This window comes from Ochotona princeps, chromosome 22 (assembly GCF_030435755.1).
Source record: "Ochotona princeps isolate mOchPri1 chromosome 22, mOchPri1.hap1, whole genome shotgun sequence".
In the NCBI taxonomy this organism is placed as follows: domain Eukaryota; kingdom Metazoa; phylum Chordata; class Mammalia; order Lagomorpha; family Ochotonidae; genus Ochotona; species Ochotona princeps.
The window spans coordinates 9939326-9954872 of NC_080853.1; the positions used below are offsets into that span (position 1 = coordinate 9939326).

The 15547-nt window shown below is 52.7% G+C and overlaps 1 protein-coding gene across 2 annotated transcripts; it reads right to left on the minus strand.

Annotated features, from left to right (window-relative positions):
• Positions 1 to 1182: 1182 nt before the first annotated feature.
• Positions 1183 to 15527, minus strand: DNTTIP1 (deoxynucleotidyltransferase terminal interacting protein 1). 2 transcript variants are annotated; one of them, XM_004585857.3, is made up of 13 exons: positions 15355 to 15527; positions 14744 to 14814; positions 14098 to 14194; positions 12632 to 12730; positions 10049 to 10117; positions 9733 to 9789; positions 9454 to 9512; positions 8159 to 8204; positions 5787 to 5845; positions 5626 to 5686; positions 3358 to 3429; positions 1659 to 1714; positions 1183 to 1544 (listed from the first exon to the last, which is right to left on the minus strand). In XM_004585857.3, the coding sequence occupies exons 1-13, from the start codon at positions 15457 to 15459 to the stop codon at positions 1406 to 1408; spliced, it is 990 nt and encodes a 329-aa protein (XP_004585914.1). In that variant the 5' UTR covers positions 15460 to 15527; the 3' UTR covers positions 1183 to 1405. The 2 variants fall into 2 exon arrangements, with proteins under 2 accessions (XP_004585914.1, XP_058535782.1); XM_058679799.1 differs by having other exon boundaries at positions 8159 to 8207.
• Positions 15528 to 15547: the final 20 nt, after the last annotated feature.

Below are 15547 nucleotides of genomic sequence, written 5' to 3' on the forward strand. Positions count from 1 at the left end.
CTGCTAAGCCCACCCACAGGCGCAGCGCTATTGGGCGGCGCGGGTCCTGCTTCTAACGTCCGAATGGCAGGAGAGGCTGCCAGTAACTAACGACTCTGAAGCGGATTGGTGGCCGGTTTAGAAAACGCCAACCATTAAAGGGCCCAGAAGGCGCCCACGTGGACCTGAGCGGGTCACGGCGCGCTCAGCTCCCGGACTCCCGGCACGCCCTGGCCGAGTCCTGCTTCCGCGTACTGTCCGCGGGACGCCGCGCCCCAGCGCAAGCCAGTGCTCCTAGCCCGAGCCCCTAGGGTGGGGGCTCAAAGAGCTGGAAGCCCTAAAGCGGATTAAAACCGGAGGCCCAAAGCCCCCGCGAGCCGACTGCTTATTGTAAAAGGCAGAGGGTGGTGTTCCTCCTCCCTGGTTCGCCTCCCAAATGCCTGCAACAAGTGCCAGGGGTCCACGCATCCGAACCACCTGCTGCCTCCCACGTGCACTGGCAGGAAGCCGGATGCCAAGCAGGTTGGGGAGGTGGGAGTCCCCAGGGATGACTTTTGGAGCATATGGCTGTGGGGTCTTTTTTTAAAATATATATTTATATATTTATTTATTTTTATTGCAAAGTCAGATATACATAGAAGAGGAGAGACAGAGGAAGATCTTCCGTCCGATGATTCACTCCCCAAGTGACCGCAACGATTCTGAAGACGGGAACCAGGAACCTCTTCCAGGTCTCCCACGCGGGTGCAGGGTCCCAATGCTCTGGGCTGGATGGGGAGTGGGGCTGCTGGGATTAGAACCGACACCCACATGGGATTCCCGGGCGTTCAAGGTGAGGACTTTAGCCGCTAGGACATGCCCCCGGGCCCTAGGCTGCGGGGTCTTATCATGCCTCTCTACACCTTGTTGGCTGTGAGCCTCCGAATAAGTCAGTGTACTAATCTGTGCAATGGGGGTAACCAGAGCCTACTCCTTTTCAGAGTGTGTTATCACACGCTGATGGAGCCAGCACTAATATTCTGCCACATTTGGTAGTGGGACAAAGCAGAGAGGGGAGGGAGGGCAGGACGGTCAGCCACGTGGTGCTCCTAGCATGGTCTCACAAAGCCGGGGCCGCCCTGTGATGGGCGAGGTGCTCTGTCCTCTCCCACATCCAGTGCCAGGGTCCTTGGGATTGTGTCGGTCGCCACAGCAGGCTCAGTATCTGAGTTTATTAAAAACTTTAATTGCTTCTTATCCTAATCACTTTACAAATACAGAACCACATGCCAGTCTGGGGTGCCCTGCAGTGAGCTGCTGCAGACCAGCCCAGGCACAGCTTAATGCTGCTGACACCCGTCCAGGCGCAGTCCCAGGACTGGCCTCGCCACGGGGGTGGGGGTCCTTGGTGGCGGGCTGCCCAGCGGGGCGGACGGGGTGGGGGGTCTCAGCTCTGCGGGGGCGCCTCCGCAGCGCGGTGCTCGTTCTCGGTGCGCAGCGTCTCCATGTACTTCCGCATCTTCTCCACCATCCAGGAGGGCAGCACGAAGGATTTCAGCTCCTCCAGTTTCAGGTCCAAGCATCCTCTGGAACACAGAATGCAGGGGAGCAGTGGGCATCAGGCAGGTGGGCCTGGCTTCCAGTCGTGGCTGCTGAGGGTGGGGATGGAGGCGAGGGTCGGGAGACCTGGCTGGCTTTACCTGTAATCATCGCTGGCAGCGAGGTCCCGGATGTCCTCTTCAATGAGGAGGTAGGCCTGGGGCAGGAGCAAGGGACACGGGTCACGACCTGGGATTCCCTTCACTCCTGCAATGGCCAGAGCTGAGCCAGTCCGAAGCCAGGAGCCACTTCCAAGTCTCCCATGCGGATGCAGGGTCCCTAGGCTTTGGGCCATCCTTGTCTGCTTTCCCTGGTCACAAGCAGGGAGCTGGATGGGAAGTGGGGCTGTCGGGATTAGAACCGATGCACATATGGGATCCTGGCGTGTTTAAGGCGAGGACTTTAGCCGCTAGGCTACCGTGTCGGCCCCTGTAATTTTTTTTTAAGCATTTATTTATTTTGAGAGTTACAGACACAGAGACAGGAGCCTGCATCCACTGGTTCATTGCCCAAATAGCTGCAATGTCAGGGCTAGGCCAAAGTCAGGAGTCAGAAGCTTTCTTCCTGGTCTCCCATGCGGATGACGGGGAGCCAAACACTTGGGTATCCTCCACTGCTTTTCCCAGACTATTAGCAGGAGTTGGATCAGAAGTCGAGCAGCTGGGACTGGAACAGGCACCCATATGGGATGCTGGTACCACAGGTGGCACCTTTCCTTGCTATGCCACATGCTGGTCTCTTACTATGTTGTATGGCACAGACATACTTACTGAATTGGTTTGAAAGATAGCGCGTGCACATGTGCACGTGTGTGAAAGGGGCGGGGAGAGAGACAGACACCGATACTCCATCTTTCATTTGACCCGCTTCCCAAATGGCTGCAAGGCAGATCTGGGCCAGGCTGAGGCCAGCAGCCATGCCCCTCATCCAGCTCTGCCATCTGGATGGCAGGGGCCCACGCAGCAGCACCATCTTCTGCTGCCTTCTCAGGTGCATTGGCAGGAAGCTGCGCTGGAAGCCTGCTGGGGCTCGTGCTGGCGCTGATGTGGGATGGCACCACGGTATGCTGGGATTCACCCGCCAGGGCACAATGCTGGCCCGGTACACTGCAGTTCATCTATCAGTGACAAGCTCTCTCAAATCCTTCGTTAAATAAAGCATGGACATATCCATGAAAAACTGCAAAATGTAATCAAAGGCAACTTTCCCAGCTAAACGGCCTATCAGGTTGCAAGAACACTGGATTCTAAGAGCAGTGTTAGCATGGGGCTGAATGCCTGGGTGGCAAACACTGCATGTGAGGGACACAGCCCAACAGGAAGGTGTTCTCCCCAGAGGGGCTGCTTGCTGTGACCTGAGAACTCGAGATGTGGATCTGGAAGCAGCTGCCCATGCCAGCTCCTGCCGACAAGAGGTGCTGGCCGGGTTACTGCTTTGGCAAGATTCCTCAGCTGTGCTTGGCGGAAGGGAGTTGTGGCTGATGAATGAAATCCATCCACAGCACAGGAGGGCACGGTGGTATTGAGTGTGTCTTCTACCCATCATTCCTGGAAAGCTACTCTGATCCAAATGCGAGGGCTGGGGTGGAATTGTGGAAGAGAGCTACAAAGGGAACCCCCAAGGGTAGGGCAAGGAGCCCGGGGGTTATGGAGAAGCAGGCCTCAAAGGCGTCCTTCCCATATTCCTCAGGCTTTGGGAGTTTCCCGGGTTGCAGATGAGCTGTCGCCAGCAGCCAGCAGCTGGACTCCCGGGCCTGCTGGGAGGTCCTGGGCAGTGGCCCAGGGAACACTGTTTACTTACCATCTTCCCTCCTGTTGCCCGCATGTGGTGCTGCTCAGCCAGCCAGTGCTTGTCCTGCGGGTCGGCTGCATACTGTGAAGCATGAGAAGGGGAAGTTGTGAGAAGCTGGCAGGTGTTCCCGGGAGCCCAGGCCTGGAGGAGGCAGGAGGCCCATTAATCCCTTCAGGGCTCACTCAGCCATGCCAGCAGGCTGGCCCACGAGACCCAGTTCCCAGAGAATCAGCACACTGCTAACATCCTCACCTGTTTCCTTGTTCAACAGTCTCCCTAGCAACTGGTGGGACAGACAGCTACTAATTTAGAGCCTTCTCTAAACTAGTGTTTTATTTATTTGAAAGTTGGAGTTACAAAGAAAAAAGAAGAGACACAGGGGGGAAAGAATTTCCATCTGCTGGTTTATTTCCTAAACAGCTAAAAAAGCCAGGGCTAGGCCAGGCCAAGGCTAGGAACTCAAGAACTTCTACTGGGGTTCCAGGTGGGTGCAGGGACCCAAACATTTGGGCCATCCTCCGCTGCTTTCCCTGGCACATTAGCAGGGAGCTGGATGGGAAGTGGAGCAGCAGGACCTTGAACTGGGACCATATGGGATGTTGCTTTTGTAGCCAGTGGCTTAACTCACTTTGCCGGCTCCTACAATCTCCTCTTTTTAATTTATTTTTAAAAACTATTTATCTATTTAAAAGGTAGAGTTACAGGGTGGGAGGAAAGAGAGACAGACAGATACTGATCTTCCCAGCCGTGGTTTACCCCCCAGATGGCTGTAACAGCCAGGGCCGGGCCAGGCTGAAGTCAGAGCCTTTTCGTCTGTCACCTGTCCTCCACTGCAGGGAGCTGGACTGGAAGTGGAGCAGCCAGGATTCCAACAGGTACCCTAAGGGATGCCGGCACTGCAGGCGGTGGCAACCTGCCAAGCACTGTGCTTGCCTCAGAGCCTCCCCTTCAACGCAGCTCTGCAGCTCTTGTTCATAACACCTGCGATGATTGTGGTTATTGTTTCTAAAATGAAAGCCATACAACAATACGTACTACGAGCTAAAAAAAACCTTAAGCCGAATACCAGACAGGGCCAGGAGACACAGCTACACAGTCATGCGCAAGCCGAGACACTGGTCTGTGCCATGCCAGATACTATACACATACCCACATGGGATGCCAGCGTTGCAGGCGTCGGTTTTTACCCACCATGCCAGTCCCTAAAGATTCTTATTTATTTATTTGGAAGGTGAGAGACAGATCACCCATCCACAAGCTCACTCCCCACATGGGTGCAATAGCAAGTACAAGGCAGGGCTAAAGCTAGGCACTCCCTCCAGATTTTCCAGGCAGCAGCAGGAACTCCAGCACTTGACCATCAGTTGCTGCTTCCCAGGAATATTAGCAGGAGGTGAACTGGAAGCATGGAGTAGCTGGGACTCAACCAGGCACTCTATAGGGGATGAAGGCAAGCTAAACAGCAGCTTAACTTGCTGTGCCAAGACATCTGCCCCCAAGTAGATGGGCAGATGGGGTAGGGCACGTCATCCATAGAAAAGGAATGGCAGGAGTGAAGACAAGGAGAGGAAGAAATAGCAGCAAGTTGACCAACCTATCTAGAGGCTGGAATTCTGGGATGCAAGATTTGAAGGGTAAGCAGGTAGGTGTGCCCATCCGCAAGAATGTGGCAGACAGAGCCAGCAGTTTGGGGAGCCTAAGGGGGCTGGGCATCTGGCAAGGGTTACCAAACTTCAGGAATACACATGTATTTCTTTTCCTGCTCAATATAAATGCTTTTGTGACTGGTAAAATACACATTCTCTTAGTGACTCCGTGTGATTTCCCCCACTGTTTCCTTGAACAGGTGTCCTCCGGAGGCCCCTCTGTGAAAAGGGCCGAGCCTTGTGCTGTGTTTTTACAGACAACTGAATAGGGCAGGGAGTAAAAGCTCCGGCCTTGCAGACAGAACTAGATATGAACCCTGACTCTGGGCACCTCGCGTAGCCTCTCTCAACCTCTGCATTTTTTTTTTTCAAATTTGTGAAATAAAGGTAACACCTATCTTGAGGGATAGCTCCATGAGATGATGTCAGGGTTGTACTTAAAACCAGGTTTGAAATGGAGGAGACACGCAGGGAAGCAGCCACCATTACCAGGTACATGGTGGTGAGTCAATGACAAAAGGTATGGAGGGGAACTGGCGCCTAGGGGTTCTGCCTCCCAGACCAGTGTGTGTGCCACACTTCTGCATGCCATGCAGTCCCCACTGCCACCTGCCTCCCAGTACTCACATACCTTAAAGAGATGTGGGTGCTTGATGTAGATTCTCCCTCTGGTGCCCCCCATTCCGAGGGCCCTGGAAAGGAGTGGACAGGTGGTGAGCATCCCAGCAGGTGCAGCCCCAGCAGTCGTTCCCAAGCCACCACTCCATCAGCACTAAGGCTCTTCAGACTTACTTGTTGGCTCGCGATCCCAACACAAAAGTGGTCGATTCATTCAGCCGAGCTGGGTCCCACTGCACAAAAAACAGAGGGCAGTGAAGGGATAGAAACACTGCCTCTTGTTCTTTTTCTGAAGACAACACTGTCAATGAGCAGCTTACTCAAGAAAAAGGGTGCTTATACTATCCCAAGCCTTCTACTAGATGCTGGAGAGCAAGACAAGACACAGCCTATAGCCTGGTGTTGTGGCACACGTGTGAAGTCACTGTCTGCAACACTGAGAGCCCATTTCAGAGGGCAGGTCCAGGTGCTCGGGCTCCCTGCTTCAGATCCGTCTCCCTGCTGATGTGCCCGGGAAGAAGATGGTCCGAGTCCTCGGACCCCTGCCACCCAGGTGGAGACCAAAATGGAGTTTTTGGATCCTGGCTATGTTTGGCCTGTGGTCATTTGGAGAGTGAACCAGCAGATGGTTCACTGTGTGTCTCTGTTTCTCCCTCTGTCACTCTGCCTTTAAAATAAAAAAGAACCAAACACTCAAAAGCCTAGTCATTCCTCCAGGAGGCCCCAGAGCTAAGGTAATGAGTCCACTAGGTCATGGGAGACGGATGGACACAGAGCAGTGCCAAGCGGAGGGCGGAGCCAGGGAGGCTCCCTTGAAGAGATCATTCCCAAGGGAACTCTGAGAGCAGGAACACAAGTCAGACAGGGCGGAGGGGAGCGAGGGACACTCCAGACAGAGGGCAGCGATGGCTAGCAGGTGGAGAAGTAACAAGCAATTCTGTGCTGCCAAAGCAGAGAGTGCCAGTCAGGGACTGGAAGTGATGAGGATGGAGAGGTAAGAGTGGCAGGCTTGTGGTGTTAATGTGGAGGCAAGGGGGAGTCGCTGAAGTCCTCTAAACAGGGAGAGCTAGATTTACTTGAATTAAAAAATTTTTTCATCTTATTTAAAAGGCAGAGATAGATTGTGCACTGGTTGGCCACACTCCTCAAGTCAGAAACTGGAACTTCATCTGGGTCTCCATGGGGTGGCAGGGATTCCAGGACTTGAGCCACGACCTGCGCCATCACAGGGTACGTGCTGCAGGAAGCTGGACTGGAAACAGAGTAGCTGGAAACCCAAATGGACACTTTGCTGTGTGAGGCGGGCACCCTAACCAGCAATGCGAGCTGCTGAGCCAAGCAAGCACCCCAGCTTTAGTTCCAACAGAGCTCACTGTCACGGAGAAGGGCCTGAAGTGGAAGACAGGCAGGGGGGTGAGCTGAGAGGTGACCTCACACAGCAGGACTGGAGGGACAGGATGGAACTGTGACCCTCGGCCTGATTGGGTAGAGGGAGGCGAGGAAGAAAGAGGCAGAGATGAGGAAGGTGAAGAACGAAAAACAGGTTTAGGAGGAGGATTCCAATTTCCATTTTGGATCTGCTGAGTTGGAATGCTGATATAACCCCGAGGCTCGGGAATCTGGCATGCAGAGCACATGCGAGGTTTACGCAGAGAGAGGTGCAGGCTGAACAAAGAGGCTCGGGAGTTTCAGCATGCAGTGATCCCCAGAACCAGAAGAATGGCTGCCTTAATCATCCAGCAAGGACCCTGAGGGGCAGAAGCAGGTTGAGAGGGGAATTCTGGGGTTCTTCATGGACAGGGGTCACTGCGGAGGAATGAGAACTCACACAAGACAGAAAAGGGGTGTGTGGCAGGAACAGGGGGATTCAGGACAAAGCAGTCACTAGCCCCAGGAGAGCAGTGTCAAAAGAAGGTGCCCTTGCAGGAGGTCCAGAGACAGGTGTGGAAAACATGGGACCCGAATGAGGGCGGGATGCCATGGCAGACTGCAGGTGCAGAAAGAGCCTGGCTGCTGAGACAGCCCGCAGTCCCCATGCCGGGGCAGCAGCAGCAGAGGGTTAAGAGCACAGATTCTGGCGTCCAAGAACCTTGGGCCTGAGACGGCTGTCATGAGCTATGTGATTTTGTGCAACTTGCAAGGGCATCAAATTATAAAAAAAAAACGAGATAAAATAATCTCTAGCATGCGGGAGTTGACAGGAAAGGATGCTTCCCAGCTATGAATGGGAACACAATTTACCTTGTAGGTTTATTCTTAAGTATCAAATAAGATAATCCATATAGAAGACTTAGCAATACCCTTCATTTCTATTTAGTGCTGGGGAGAGTATTGGAGTCGACTAGCTTTTACGGGTAGAAAGAAGCCTTCGACAAGAATCCGAACCCTCTCTTTTCCTCTCATCCCGATTCCTTGTGGGATCCCCCATGGCGGCCGAAGGGGGAGCCCCTCTTCACCACCCCAGTTTCCTTCTCTCATGGCGGGCCCCTGATCATGGCCAAGTCTCTGCTGGGACAGTGGTCTCTGCCCTGCGCACATGCTCATACCTTGGGGCCTTCCCGGCGGATTGGTTCACAAGACTTTGGCTTCCATCTGCTTAGAAGGAAAAACAGGAATGTCAGTTCTCCAGGATGTGAGGCCTAGGACTGGAAGGAAGTTGGCTGGTGACAGTGACAGCTCCTTACGCTGTCATGTCAGCCCCAGGTGCACACTGTCCTGGCATGCTTTCGGTGGAGGTACAAAGGAGAGGCACCGGGCCAGAAACCACACAGCACTAGCCCTGCCGTTCCCCGGAGCCACGGCAAGGCCCAGAATCTCTGAGCTCCAGTTTTCTCCTCTGTACAAAGGAGGTGAAAGCAGCACCTGCCCTCCCCAGCTCTTCTTTGTGAGGAATAAAACTGCTTTATGTGGGAGACAAGCAGAAGGGTAAGTAATACAATTACACCACCTAAGCCGGTGGTCTCCTCTTAACCACAGTGTGTCCTTATCTCTCTGACACACAGACTTTCACATAAAGTTCTGTCTGGAAAAAAAATTTTTTTGCTCCTGATAAAATCTCTGATAATGGTAAGGAGTGTGCGTGTGTGTGTGTGTGTGTGTGTGTGTGTGTGTTTGGTGGCGGGGGGTACATGCAGAGGGCAGTAAAAATACTTTGCTTGATCACATGTATATGGGCCCACTTCACCATGCATGAGCGCACACCCACAGAGCTTACAACACCAACAGCGAAGTCCCAGGGGCACAGGGCCCAGTTGAGTGGGCTCCTGGCTTACAGCAGGTGCACTACTCTGGTGGCAGATGTGGATGTATGGAGAGGCAGAGCAAGGGGCACAGAAAAAAAATCTCTGTAACTTTCTCTCCATTTTGCTGTGAATCTAAAACTGCTCCAAAAAGAAACATCTTCAAAAGAAATCTTTCAAAATAACTACCCTGTAGATGAGGTAGCAGTTTTGACTCCTATTAATGGCATGGGCTTCAATAAGTATTTCTGTTTTCTTATTTGCAAAATTATACCTTCTGTAGATGGTGGCTGGAAGGATTAAAAGGCAAGTGTGTAAGGGCTTTAGATCTTTTACATCAGTTATGGGCCTACAATATATAATATATAATATTATATATATATACACACATATGTATATGTATATATATACACACACACACTAACAAGGAAGCCACTCTGAGGTTTAATCAAGTAGGGCTGAACTGTCCTGGGGTACAACAGGACCAAATCATTTCCTTCTTAGCACCCACCTCCCTGCCTCTCCCATCTCTCCTTGCCTCTCTGGCCTCCGGCTCTCCAGGGCCGCCCCCTCTGTTCCCCACGCTGTTGGCCTCTACTCACACCATGCCGCCAGCTGCCCGGTCATTGGACAGGATGTGTCCGGGAGGCCGTCCTTTCCTCTGCCACAGAGAAGTTAGCTGTCAGTGGGCTGACTGTATGGGATACCCCAACCCAATGGGCAGGCCCCAGCATGGCTGGAAAGGAAAGGAAATGGGGCAGCGACAGCTTCTGTGTGCCACTCAGGCACAGAGGCCTGCAGGTGCCCTGGGAGGCTCGGCACCCCTGTCTGGAGCCAATGGGCCCTTTTCTGGCCCCAGAATCAAATGGGAAATGGGTTACCTTTTTGGGAATGGGGCTTCCTCGATGGGCACATTCTTCCTCTGTCTGCCGACCTCGCTGAAGGAAGAGGGAGAGACTTGGTAGAAGGGCAGGACCAGGGCTGCAGGACCAGGGCTGCAGGACCAGGGCTGCAGGCCCTCTGGGGCTGAGGAAGGCAAGCCCCTGGACAGTGGCCCCAGGAGCCGATCCAGCAGAGGGTTATTCAGATCTGGCCCTCCAAGGCAGATAGAGTGGCAGGGGGACAGAAAATGTCCCACACATTTCACCTCCCAGCCCGACGGGTCCCCCACTTAGAGGCCACAGGACAGTGACTGACCTTTATGCCTGGAAGTTCATGGGTCAATCTGGGTATAACTTTCTCTCCATCAGAAAAGAGTAGTTTAGCCTGGTGGGAGAAGAGCAAGTGTAACAATCGCTCTTTGGGTGGGCTGGCACTCTGCTGTCCCTTTTCTAGTTACAATGGCTCCAAGCTGGGTTAGGGCTGGCATTGTGGGGCAGCATTAAGATGCTGCTTGTGGTGACGGATGCCCTAGTGAAGCGCCAGCTCCAGTGCCGGATGCTCCACTTCCCATCCAGCTCCCTGTTCATGTGCCTGGGAGAGTAGCAGAGGACAGGCAAGTGCCTGGGCTTCTGCCATGCATGTGGGAGACCCAGAAGTTGTTCTTAGCTCCTGGCTCAGGCCTGGCTGTGGCACTCATTTGTGGGAGTGAGCCAGCAAATGAAGACTTTTAATCTGTGTCTCCCTTTTAAAGATTCATTTATTTTTTGGAAAGGCAGACTTACAGAAAGATCTTCCATCCACTGTTTATTCCCTAAAAGGTTGCAACAGCTGGAGCTGAACCAATCTGAAGACAAGACTCAGGGGCCTCCTCTGGGCCTCCCATATGGGTGTAGGTCCCAAGGCTTTGAGCTGTCCTCCACTGCATTCCCAGTAGGGAGCTGCATGGGAAGTGGAGCAGCTGGGACACGAACTGGTGCCCACATGGGATGCTGGTACTTGCAGGTGGAGGATTAGCCAGTTGAATCATCATATTCATTCCATTAACAAATCTTTATATAAAAAAAATTTAGTGATCAACATAAAGGCATAAATACACATATGCACACAAAAGCACATGCATGGATATCTATCCTTTTTTTAAATTTAAGTAACTAATGATCACTGTTGAAAAGTTAGAAAATACAAAATTAAAAAAACAAAACAAAACAAAAAAACCAAAACAAACCAAAGTGGAAGTCTAACTAACATACTGAACTCTAGCTAACACACTGTAGTTCATTTTCTAAGTGGCAGGACAGGCTTGTCTTCCTTATACATACACACTCCTTTCCCTTCCAAGCAGTGTCTCCCAGAAGACTACAAGACTGAATTCAAAGCAATCCCGTGGCTCTGATTATGATGACATTTTCAATTTTGACAGCTACTGGTTTCACAGTCAAACACAGAATCCGGGTGATGGTGACAATTTCTATTAATAACAGCAGCCGATATACGTAAACAGGTTCTGCACTGTCCTGGGAACAGGCGGCAGAACTCCGGACCCCATCCTACTGGAAGTCAGGGTGCTAGTCCCCAAGACATCACAAGGGGGCGAGACTGTTTGAAAGATGTGAGATTCAGATCTTAACCACACCAATTATTTTCTTCATTTTTCCTTCTTTATAAAGATCTATTTATTCATTTGAAAAGCAGAGTTACAGTGAGGGAAAGGCTGAGAGAGAGAACGTTTCCATTCACCGATGCACTCTCTGAATGGTTAAACTGGCTAAGGCCAGTGTGAAGCCGAGAGCCGGGAACCTCCACTGGGTTTCCCAGGCAGGTTTCCAAGCATTCCTGATGTGTTCTGCTGCATTCCCAGGCACATCAGCAGAGAGATGGATCAGAGGAAGCGCATCTGGGACCCTAACTGATATTCAGATGGGATGCAAGCATCAAAGATGATGGCTTGGTTTGCTGTACGTCAGCCCCTGTATAAATTTTTGTGTGTCTTGAGCCACAATTTCTTTTTTTATGTGCATTTTTAATGCAAACATTTTCAGCTTCACTGAGGTGGAAATTTTTGCATATTCAAGGTATACAATGATATACGTACACAACACAATGATCTCCACATTAAATTAATCAACAATCACAATTAGCGTTTTATGTGAGTGTTACGTGTGCACGGGTGAGGACACAAGACCTACTCTGTGGAACTGGTGCTGTGGTGCCAGGATGTGAGCTGCTTCCTGGGACATGGGTGTCCCTCACGAGTGCTGGTGTGAATCCCAGCTCCCTGAGGATGTACCTGGTAGGCAGGCAGAGGATGGTCCACAAGCTTGGGTCATGGTACTCATGGGATGGACCTGGCTGGAGCTCTGGGCTGCTGGTTTTGGCACGGCCCAGACCCAGTTTGAGCCGTCTGGGGAGTGAACAGTGACGGAAGATCTCTTTCCCTGTTTCTCCCTCTCTGGAACTCTGCCTTTCAGATAAATAAGTAAACCTTAAAACAAAACAAAACAAAACAAATCCTACTGTCTTAGCAAGTTTCAACTAAACAGAGTAGAGCATTAATTGCCCATTAGATCCATGGAACATATTTATCGTATAACCAAAAATCTAAGCCCTGTGACCACCCTCGCTCCACTTCTCCCACTGCCTCTGGCCCCCACCACTTTACTTCCTGTTTCTATGAGTCTGCTAAGCCACAGTTCTTCCTCTGTCGGAGGGATTATAAACACCTATCACACAGGCTTCCCCCTGAAGCATCAGTGAATACATAAAGCATCTGTCATGGTACTTGGCATACAGGAGGTACTCTGCTTCCTGTCTCAGCAACCACTCCAAGCTCTACCACTCATGATAGGACCACGTGTCTTAGTTAAGTCCCCATGGACGACCCTGGCCCCCAAGCCTCACCTGTTCCAGGCAGCTCCGACAGGTCTCCTGGATCAGCTGCTCGGCATCCACCTCTTCCCCAACGTTGTCTCGCACATTGAGTGCTGCCTTCTGGAAGAACTAGGGAAGCACACGGCACAAGGTTAGAGGTCCTCCTAACGTGCATCGTGCGGAAGGGAGCTGAACAGAAAGCTGAAGCTTTCCTCTTGCTTCCACGAGGACAGCCCTCGCCACCGCAGGGCCCGGGGAGCAGATGCAGATTCCTGTTCCAGACTCTACCTCCGCCCTCTGTTCCCGTTCGTCAAGACATCATCTCGGGGTGCCCAAAGGCTCAGGGGATAAACAGTGTGAACTTACGGAGTTTTCAATGTCTAAGCATCACTTAAATAAGTTATAGCACATCCATACTTTCAAATACTGAAACTCACAGTAAGGATAGTAAGCAGATATGTTTTTGACATGAAAAGCATTTGTGATATACTGCCAAGTGACAGAAGGCTGTAAAATAGAGAAAAGCTAAATAATATGCAAAAGTGAAAACAAAGGACTTCAGATACATTCACCTTTAACACACACATAGTGTTAAGATCACGGATCAAAAAAAAAAAGATCATGGATCAATTTTTTTGCTTATCTATAGTTTTTTTTTCCATTCATTTATTTTTTATTACAAAGTCAGTTATACAGAGAGGAGGAGAGACAGAGAGGAAGATCTTCCACCCGATGATTTACTCCCCATGTGAGCACAACGGTCGGTGCTGTGCCGATCCCGAGCCAGGAACCTGGAACCTCTTCCAGGTCTCCCACACGGGTGCAGGGACCCAAGGCTATGGGCCGTCCTCGACTGCTTTCCCAGGCCACAAGCAGGGAGCTGGATGGGAAGTGGACCTGCTGGGATTAGAACCAGTGACCATATGGGATCTCGGCGCATTCAAGACGAGGACTTCAGTTGCTAGGCCACCGTGCTGGGCCCTATCTACAGCCTTTTAATTTTTCACAATAAACATGTGCTGCTTCTGCGAGAAAAAGACTACCTTTGTTTGCATCATGAGAACAGGGTAGGGTAGGCCAGAAACAAACAAAAAAGAGGAGAAATTTTCGACTGAATCTTGGCTATTCAATTGCAAAGAAACCTTTGCGGGCAGCATATAGAGATCTGGCAAGGGCCTTGGGACCCTGGCAGCCGCAGGTGGCTGGGAAAGGGAAGCTAGAAGGTTGTCCCATTGGGTAAGAGGGTGGGCTTGGGTCTGAAAACACTACAGGACCAGTGTCAGCTGTTGTGGCCATATGGGGAGTAAAACAGCAGACAGACGATCACTCTGTCTCTCTGTAAAATTTGCCTTTCAGAGAAAAATAAAGAGTGAAAAAATTCTGGTGGGGACAGGGTGAGGGCAAGGGAGAGAGACAGCAGTGAAGCACCCCGGAAGGAACAGGCTGCCCAGGAAATCTTTCTCCCAGTTGGTTTTCTAATCCCAGTGTCCTCTCACCTTCATGTATTTGTTGAAGACCGTCTGGATCTCCTCATTGATGCTGGGCTGCAAGACGGCCCGGAGGAGATCCATGGATATGGCCGGGTCTGTGAAGCTGCATCCAGGAGGAAGCGGTCAGGGGCTGGGTCCTGTCCAGGGGGGGTGCCTTGGGGGCTGGGTCCTGCCCAGGGAGGTCCCTGTGAGGGGTTGGGTCCTACCCAGGGTGGTTCCTAGGGGGGAGCTGGGTCCCACCCATGGGGGTCCCTCAAGGGATGGCTCCCTCGGGACTCAGTCCTGCCCAGGTTCTTTCCCAGCCCTTCTCTCCCTTCCCTGCAGGGGGCACTCACTGCCTTTAGCATCACTGGAAACCTGAGTTCAGAGGTGCAAGGTTCATACAGGTTAGGGCCTCTCAGACACAGCTACCTGACTCCTCCGTGGCAGAACCAGTGAATGTTAGAGATTGGGGGTGTTATAGACCGCTCCCCCTTTTTGTATATGGGTTCAGAGGGGGAAAAAAGACTCGGTCAGCGTCATAATCATTGGACCCAAGTCTCCTCCTGGTCCGCCCGAAGCCTTTTCAGACTCGGAGGGTGGGAGTGGGGACATCTCGAAGCTCTCCTCCAAGCCAGTGCTTGGGATGAGGTCCAACGAGGGCCAGCCTTACCTTGTTGTCATCTGTGAGCGGCGACCCCTTCGCTGCACCTGACGGTGCTTTATCATTATGTTCCAAGGGTTCTGCGGGGACGGGGGAGGGGGCAAACATCACTGACGTCCGCGGGGTGGAAGTGGACGGAGGCAAGCCTGGGCACTCCTGCCCTTCAGATCCTGTCACGGCCTCTCCCACCTTGGGCTAAGGGGGCGGCCAGGGTTAGCAGGCCCTGCCGGGGGGGCGGGGAAACAGGTTGCCTCCAATGTCCCAAGTCCGGTCTTCCCGGGAAGGGCCCACTCGGCGGCAGCTCGGAGTGCCGGGAGCTTTACCTGCTTCTGTCATCCCAGCCCCACAACTTTTAAGACGGGCCCCATTCCTCTCCATCTTACAGGACAGGCACTTGGAGGCGCGGACAGTGGGAGGAGTGGGGGGGAGCTGACAGAACTGGCCACGTCACCTCGCTGGGAGGGCGGCACCAGGATTTGAACCCAGGTCGTGAGACTGCGAAAACGCCAACCCTCTTGGGCAGCACCAGCCGCCGCGTTCTCTCGCCCGCGGGCCAGGGTCCCCGGGAGCCCGAGGCTCTTGCCGGCCCCGAGCTCAGGCCTCATCCGGGGCGTCCTCACCGTAAGAACCAGCTGCCCGGCTGCGCTCGCATCCCCCGGCTCCGGGCCGCCGCGCTCCGCCCCGCTGGGTCCCCGCGGCTGCTCGGCGTCGCCCGTGGCCCCCATGGCGCCCCCCGGCAACCACAACTTCAGCCCGACTCTGCCACCGGCCGGAAAGTGACTCCGTGACGTCACTGGGGCGCGCCGCCGGCCG

Coding starts and splice junctions, on each gene's coding strand:
- DNTTIP1 (XM_058679799.1), bottom strand. CDS start 15,459: ATGGGGGCCACGGGCGACGCCGAGCAGCCGCGGGGACCCAGCGGGGCG. Junction 14,195..14,743: donor CGCTCACAGATGACAACAAG/GTAAGGCTGGCC, acceptor TCCTGGATGCAG/CTTCACAGACCCGGCCATAT. Junction 8,208..9,453: donor CGGGCAGCTGGCGGCATGGT/GTGAGTAGAGGC, acceptor TTTCCTTCTAAG/CAGATGGAAGCCAAAGTCTT.